Below are 7,674 nucleotides of genomic sequence, written 5' to 3'. Positions count from 1 at the left end.
CTCCTCTTTGCAGTATCCGTTGCCGGCTTCATCCCATTCTTTTGGAGTTCTTTCTCAATGTCAATAATATCACGAGGTAATTCAATCGACCTAAAGAGCACCTTCAGTTCATCATCAACATTCATCGCAGGCAACCTGGGGTCATTTGGATATGCTATGTCCTCTTGGGAATCGAAGTTTGAAAGCAGCCAGATGTCACCTGCAGCTTTCAAAGCCTAAAAAATAATTTTCCTTATTAATATTTTATTGTAAGAGACATAATAATTCAGAAATTTATTTAGTTAATAATCATTTACCTGCAAATCGTCCATCACATTCGGGTATGCATCCTTGAGATCAATGACAGCTTTTCACTGTCGACAAGTTGGCATAACCCAAATTGCTGGTCGCTTTGTCCTCCCCAACAAGGTCATAGCAGTTGTTGTGTAAGGCTTTGAAATACTTTGAGTTTTGATGTTATACACGCCAAAATCTTCAGGTATCCAAGACGAATGATAATTTAAGGTGAAGTATATGCAATTGTGTTGACATCCTGGCAATTTTGAAGCCAAAACAAACATGAAAGAATTATCACCCAAAAAAAGGGCAGCATCATCCAAGGTTTCTTTCTCAATCAACTCGTGCTTATCAAAATTTAGTTCGAAAATTTTAAATTTAAATGCGACAGCCTTCCCATCTGGCCAAATACCTTTCCAAATTGTATACCTTTTCACGATCAAAAACCCTTTCTCATTGGAATCCACAATATATGTCTTGATAGAGTGGCATTGTGAACCCCATAGGTGTCAAGCTTCCCCACTTTCTTCCAATTCACTTATAATTTCAAAAGATACAATTGTATCCCGAGCATCAAAACTTAAAATTCTATCATCATTATATACAGAATAAAATTTATCTCCAAGGTGAACAACTTCATGAAATCGTCAGAATTCGTAATCATCCTCCAAATTAAAATTAATATACGACCAATCTGTGTCTTTACCAGGTCTGATAACAGCGAAATTAGAAAAATATCCGTATATGACCGTAACAATAAAATCATGTGCATTTAAAATTGGGTCTGCTGAAATTGCAGCCTTGCGCACATGATAATCCGATTCTCTAAAGTCATAAAGACATGCTAGTGGAGGAAGGCGAATGATTGAATTTTCTCTCTTTACATCCATCAATCATAGAGAATGGATTCATTAAGGTCACGATGAAATTGTAGCCTTGCGCACATGATAATCCGATTCTCTAAAGTCATAAAGACGCGCTAGTGGAGGAAGGCGAATGATTGAATTTTCTTTCTCTTTACATCCGTCAACCATAGAGAATGGATTCATTAAGGTCACAACGAAGTTCTCTTCCAGAACTATTAACCATCCTTTTGAAGACCCACAGAATCGCTTACTTGGAAGTCTTAATTGTAAATCAAGAACCTTATCATTCATGACGTTATATAAGTTCCATGTATCTTCTTTGTCAAGAAATTAAGAGCATTGGAGCTGTGTGTCGACTTTGGCTCCGATTATTCTTTGCTACACCATTCCATGTCTTTGCGCTGAATTCAAGAAGGTTACTGGTACTCATTGCAAGAACTTATCTGAGCTTAAAGTTAGGTTCCCTTTTGACATATATTTTGCAAAGGCCATGTTGCCTGCCTATACATCAAAACTTAAGGTCTTTTAAGTCTTCAGAGCATAATGGTGCACACGGAAGCCTTGGTTTTTATTTTGGACAAAATGGATCATCTAGAAGTGCTGAATATATCACTGCCTCCTTTAAAGAGCAACCCAGCGCTGTGGAAGTTTGACTGATCAGAATGATATAGATCCCTCACAAAGAATTTTCCTCTAAATGCAGGTGAAGATTTGAAATCATACCAGACATTATGAATAAAATATACAGAAACTAGTCCTACTGTATTGTAAACACTTTTTCCTTTAATTTTGAACAGAGGATTTTTCAAGACAGATTGAGTGCACGGTAGATGGTCCTGACACCAATACATTGCACTCTTGCGTTTAGACAAAGATAGACACAGCTTCCAACCAAATATATTGCTCTGTTCATACAATATAAGATTTAATACTCAAGCAAATTTTATAGTTTTAATCAAAAATCACCATTCCATGTTTTACAAACACTAAATGCCAGAGTCTGAAATTGATTCTAATCTCTCTAAAACTAGATCCAATAGGTCCTCAAGTTCAAAAGTTCACAGATAAGTTCACAAGTTCAAAAACATGCATCAGTACATCCATTCACGCTCTCAGCATTCTGCAATGACCTTCAAGGCTGCAACAATCTTCGATTAAGTTAAGGAAAACTTAAAAAACATCCTATGTACATCTATTCACGCTCTCAGCTTTCTGCAATGACTTGCAAGCAGAAAGAGATGACAAATGCAAGATGATTTTTCTACATTTAGGAACTTACTGAAATATAGTAATCATGAGAGAAACTAGGAAAACAACCTAACCCCCTTTAACCTCTTGTTCAGCTTCCTGGATTCAGGAGCGTCAGCAGGCCTCTTTGAAGAACCCGTCCGTGTCTTGCTTCCGTGCATTCTTAGACATTTGTTAACAACATCCATGTTGCGCACATCAAATTGCTTTAATAGACTCTTCAGCTCATCATCAAACTCCAACTGCTTGATTGCGTAGACCACTTCCCCCAACTACATTAGAATGTAGTACAACGATTTCTTTCGAATGTATCAACTCCTACACATACAGAAACAAATAGTAAAAATTTATACAAAAACAAATCACACAAAAAAATGAACGAATTACAAAATTCACTCACCTTCAAATCTGAAGGAACAGAGACATACACATCAGCCAAGTCCGCTAGAATAAATCCATCTGGGACACTTTCAATCCAAGAAAGCAAATCCTTCTTACATGATATATTGTTCTATATAAAAGATGAAATCGGACCATTAAAAGGCGTTAGAAATGAATTTGAAATCAGACCTAAAGCTAACAGTAGTTAAAAGGCTTCAATTGATTTTCAGGTTAATACTAAAGCTAACAGTAGTTAAGAATTTAGGGTTTACCCGATCATTGAGGGACAGGTTGAGGCAATTATCAGAAATAAGGAAGCAAGAAACATCGAACTTATCGCTGAAATGTTCAACTTCGTGATTATTCCGTGCGGCCAGATCTGGCCAGCACATCCTACAAAATCGGCAAAAAAATTTACCGTCGCCACCTCTCTGAAAAAGAGGGCAATCTGTCAAACAAGAGATGCCAGAATGTGTGAGAAGATTGCGCCTATCACTAAATCTCAACCCGCAAAAGCAAACATAACGGTATGAAAGTGTAAGTTCCATGGTTTTAGATGTTTAGGGTTTAGACAGCACTTTGAACTGAACTGACTCAGTTCAAAGGCTTTATATAGGGATAAAACCCTAGAAAAAATTAATATAAAAATATGATTGCTGATATTGAGCCCGACGGGGCTCCGGTGAAAATGGCCCAAAGAAATGGCCCAGCAGGATTTTTTTAATAAATGAATAAATGAAAATTTGAAAAAACAAAATATGTCAACCATCATTTTTTTTAAAGGAAGAAATTGAATGAAAATTTCAAAAAAAACTCCAACCGTCAGATCCAGAATTTTATTACGGAAGAAATAAAATTAAAATTGAAATAAATTACTAACCGTCAGATCCAAGCTTTGGGCCTCCTCCTCCTCCGGAGAATCAACAGAAGCATTTGGGGAGATAATGAGCGCAAACAGCAAAGATATGGACAGATTGGGAAGAGACAACGGATAGCAAAGGAGATACAAGGGAGATCAAAAGAAAGGAAAGGGAGAAGAGAGGAGGGAGAGAGATCGTGAGGGTTCTGGCAGAGGAAAGATATGGAGAGGTAGGGGAGAACAGACGGTTGGGAGATATAATCGAGGCTTGGTTGGGAGAGCGAAGGAGAGCAAAGGGAGGAGATAATCGAGAGGGTTCTGGTGGTTGGTGAAGGGTGGGTGCTTCGTGAAGGGACAGGGAGAGCAAAAGAGAGGCAATGGAGGGGAGGAGAGGAGGGAGAGAGATCGTGAGGGTTCTAGCTGAGGAAAGATAATGAAGAGGAAGGGTAGAACAGACGGTTGGGAGATAATGGAGGCAAAAAATTAAGTGTCGGTGGGTTGGGCCATGCTCTCTCTCGCCTCTTATTATACAAACCAACCCTAAACCGTACCCTACCCACCATTTCAAAAAAGGAAGGAGATCATTATTATTTACAATATCCCACGCATTTCCATTTGTTTATTTATTATTTATTATTTATTTTGGTCGAACACACATTTCCAATTCGAAAAAACAAACAAAGAAATAGGATGAGTTGGGTTGGCCATGCGATGGCCGTGCAACTCCCGCTCACCTTCCCCGACCCACTACCATTCAATTAACCCATGCGATTGCCATCCCCGTCTGTCAGTGTACGAGACAGATGCATTGAACTAAAAACTCACGAGCGCGAGGTACAGATATTCGTATATTTTGTTATGGCATTGATGAAATAATAATTATATATTTCATGGACAAATTTTTGAACCATTGGATTGCACCACTGAATCACAGTATAACTATCAACATAGAAAATATCTGCCCCTTAGACCATCTCCAACCCTTGGGGTGGAAACTCAAATTTTGAGTTTAGCCTCCAAATACCATCTCCAACCCTTATATTTTGGGAGGTGGAAATTTGAGAAATCTCAAATCTTGGGTGGAATTCAGTCACTTTTTACCTGATAATTTTGTGGGCCCAAAATCGCTTTTTATTATTTTTTTCTGATAATGTACACAATGTGTCTTGGCGATTTAATTCTATTGTTTGAGCGTGACTTTGTCTTAAAAATCGATATTCTTTGGTTTGTTTTGTTTTGTTTTGTTTTGTTTTTTGTTTTTTTAAATATTCCAACAACTATATTTGTAATCAATAATCATGATTAATTTTAAGCAATCTCAACGGTAAAATTTAATGATTGTCGTTTATTTAAAAATGCTTAGATAATTTAAACACACTTACATAATTCAATGAAGAGTTCGAATTATTTCAGGCATACGTATGATATTGTATTTATTTTTATTTTTTAAGTGAAATTCAATTATGTTTTGGAATTTTATTTCTTTTAGGTTAAAATTTTTAGAAAATTAAATCACGAGTGTTGAAACAAAAATAATGTCAAAAAAAATTAACAAGAAACAAAATTTAGGGGTTAATCATTCTTAAACAATTTAATAAAGTTGCAGACTCAAATTATGAGTCTACAAGGTTGGAGGAAAAAAAAATTTGAATCCTGAAAATACATGAATAGTTGTATTTTAGAGGGTGAAAATTTGAGTTTAGCCCCAACATGGTTGGAGATGGTCTTATATAAATTCAGAATTTGAACTCTTTGACCCAAAATAAATAAATAATTGAACTCATACGATTGTTTAAATTTTATTTTTTTTGGATAAGGATTGAACTCATACGATGGTAGCGATAATTGTTAGGATCCTTTGTTTGTTTGTTTGTGTTTTTTTTTTCCAAGCTTATCTTTATCTTTAATTCAAGAAAGAAAACAAATAATAAGAGCATCCACAATGGGCTCACTAAACCACCTCCTTAAACAAATTTTAGGAAGGAATTGTAAAAATGCAACTCCAACCACGCTCCCTATCCACCTCCTAAAATAGGGAGTGCTCTAGGAGTTCCTAAATCTGAGGAGAGAGAAAAGACTTAGTAACTCCCTATAATTTAATGCTGCTTTATTTAATGAGTATTTCAAATCTTTTTTTAATGCTAACTATTTTTTATTTTATTTTATAATAGAGATGGACCAATTAAAAAAGAGTCATAGCATTTATGATTCTCCAAATTAGAGAGTATGGTTAGAGTTGAAATTTTTTAAAGAGCTCCTAAAATAGTTTTATTATATTTTTAGCTAAATTTTAACTAAGAAATAGAGAGCATTTGTGAATACTCTAATAAAATGGGATTGCTTGCTTCAAGGGAGTCATGTGATTTAGCGGATGGGGGGTAGATTATAGATATTGCATAACAAAAGCCGAAAAGAGAGCATGGGCAATTGGGCACGCCTCGTATTCCAACTAGGTTAAAAGGACCGTTTCAACAAGCGCATTAACAGCATTACGTTTCTGACCAATAATCCTTTGAATAATATTATGTTTCATTTGAACCACAACACTGAGCCAATTAAGGCCTAGGATAGGACTAGGAGGTTCGGTCGACCCTTCTAGCCAAGCGTCGCGGTGTCCTTTAGCTTTAAACCCATTTTCCTATAGGTAATCCCATCACTGCTGGCTATGCCCAGTGCTGTCTTAGTCAGGTCAATACGTTTCAGTCGTTCAATGCCCGATGAAGAAAGTCCACCGTACGTTTTCTGTCCATGAGTTTATGTCATTCCTATACAGAAGAAGGCAAGTTTAGTGTCACCCTTATGCGCTTGTTGAAACGGTTCTTTTAACCTAGTTGGAATACGAGGCGCGCCGCGTGACCAATTGCCATGCTCTCTTTTCGGCTTTTAGTATGCCATATCTACCCCACCATCCGCTAAATCACATGGCTCCCTTGAAGCAAGCAATCCCATTTTATTATTCTTTGTTTTAAAACAAAGGATCCTAACTATTATCGCTGCCAACGTATGAGTTCAATCCTTATCCAAAAATAAAATAAAATTCTATGAGTTCAATTATTTATTTATTTTGGGTCGAAGGGTTCAAATTCTGAATGTATATAAAGGGCAGATATTTTCTATGTTGATAGTTATCCTGTGGTTCAGTCGTGCAATCCAATGGTTCAAAACTTCGTCCATGGGATATATAATTATTATTTCATCAATGCCATAAAAAATAGATGAATATCTGTACCTCGCGCTCGTGAGTTTTTAGTTCAACGCATCTGTCTCGTACACTGACAGACGGAGATGGCAATCGCATGGGTTAATTGAATGGTAGTGGGTCGGGGAAGGTGAGCGGGAGATGCACGGCCATCGCATGGCCAACCCAACATCCTATTTCTTTGTTTGTTTTTTCGAATTGGAAATGCGTGTTGGACAAAAAAAAAAGAAATGGAAATGCGTGGGATATTGTGAATAATAATGGTCTCCTTCCTTTTTTTTAATGGTGGGATATCTACCCCACCATCCACTAAATCACATGGCTCCTTTCAATAATGTGTGATCTTGACAGCCGTTAGATCAATATTGGTGATTAAGATACACATTAAACGAGATGAATTCCAGTAGATATTTCCGTGTTTATGAAGCCAACTTGCCGAGTCATCTCAATCACGTCTTGTTTGTATTATATGTTGGTCAAGGTCCTCCTCGATTATCTCTCCCCCGTTAATATATATTTGTACTCTCTTCCTTTCCTCTCCTTCCCCAAGCACCCTCTCCATTATCCGTCGCAACCAAGCACCCTCAGCTCAAGATCTTTGGTCCCACTTCAGATCCCACTGGATGGATGACTGGAATTAAATTATTTAGGGTTCGTTTGGTACGTCGGACAGTACTGATTAATTTCCGTCGGATAGTATTAATCTAGAAGATCACGACTATTTATCCATAATATTATAAGCGTTTAGTCTTTATTCGGATAAATAATCACTTAAGTTATCATGTGTTTGGTGATGTTAGATAACATCAGATCCGACTATTTTTAAAATAAAAAAAAATTCTTTG

The 7,674-nt window shown here is 36.7% G+C and overlaps 1 protein-coding gene across 3 annotated transcripts; it reads right to left on the bottom strand.

The window, feature by feature from the left end:
• Window positions 1-920: 920 nt before the first annotated feature.
• On the bottom strand, window positions 921-4,279 carry LOC103337516 (uncharacterized). 3 transcript variants are annotated; one of them, XR_016128523.1, is made up of 5 exons: window positions 3,652-4,279; window positions 3,044-3,219; window positions 2,791-2,901; window positions 2,460-2,708; window positions 921-1,781 (listed from the first exon to the last, which is right to left on the bottom strand). XR_016128523.1 is itself a non-coding variant. In XM_089055771.1 (4 exons), exons 2-4 carry the CDS (start codon window positions 3,161-3,163, stop codon window positions 2,622-2,624), a joined length of 318 nt encoding a protein of 105 aa, XP_088911897.1. In that variant the 5' UTR covers window positions 3,164-3,219; window positions 3,652-4,279; the 3' UTR covers window positions 2,261-2,621. The 3 variants fall into 3 exon arrangements, 2 of the variants coding, with proteins under 2 accessions (XP_088911897.1, XP_088911898.1); XM_089055771.1 differs by lacking the exon at window positions 921-1,781 and having other exon boundaries at window positions 2,261-2,708; XM_089055772.1 differs by lacking the exon at window positions 921-1,781 and having other exon boundaries at window positions 2,261-2,708; window positions 3,044-3,202; window positions 3,652-4,204.
• Between the last annotated feature and the right edge of the window lie 3,395 nt (window positions 4,280-7,674).

Source organism: Prunus mume, linkage group LG7, assembly GCF_029339155.1.
Source record: "Prunus mume cultivar Tortuosa linkage group LG7, ASM2933915v1, whole genome shotgun sequence".
Lineage (NCBI taxonomy): Eukaryota > Viridiplantae > Streptophyta > Magnoliopsida > Rosales > Rosaceae > Prunus > Prunus mume.
The sequence above is the reverse complement of the archived record's forward strand: the minus strand, read 5'-3'. Positions and strand labels throughout refer to the sequence as shown.

What these genes read in the sequence shown, in the direction of transcription:
- LOC103337516 (XM_089055771.1), bottom strand. Translation starts at nt 3,163, where the DNA reads ATGTGCTGGCCAGATCTGGCCGCACGGAATAATCACGAAGTTGAACAT. An exon ending in ACCTGTCCCTCAATGATCGG is followed by an intron (nt 2,902 to 3,043) that starts GTAAACCCTAAA and finishes TCTTTTATATAG; the next exon opens with AACAATATATCATGTAAGAA. An exon ending in CTGTTCCTTCAGATTTGAAG is followed by an intron (nt 2,709 to 2,790) that starts GTGAGTGAATTT and finishes CTGTATGTGTAG; the next exon opens with GAGTTGATACATTCGAAAGA.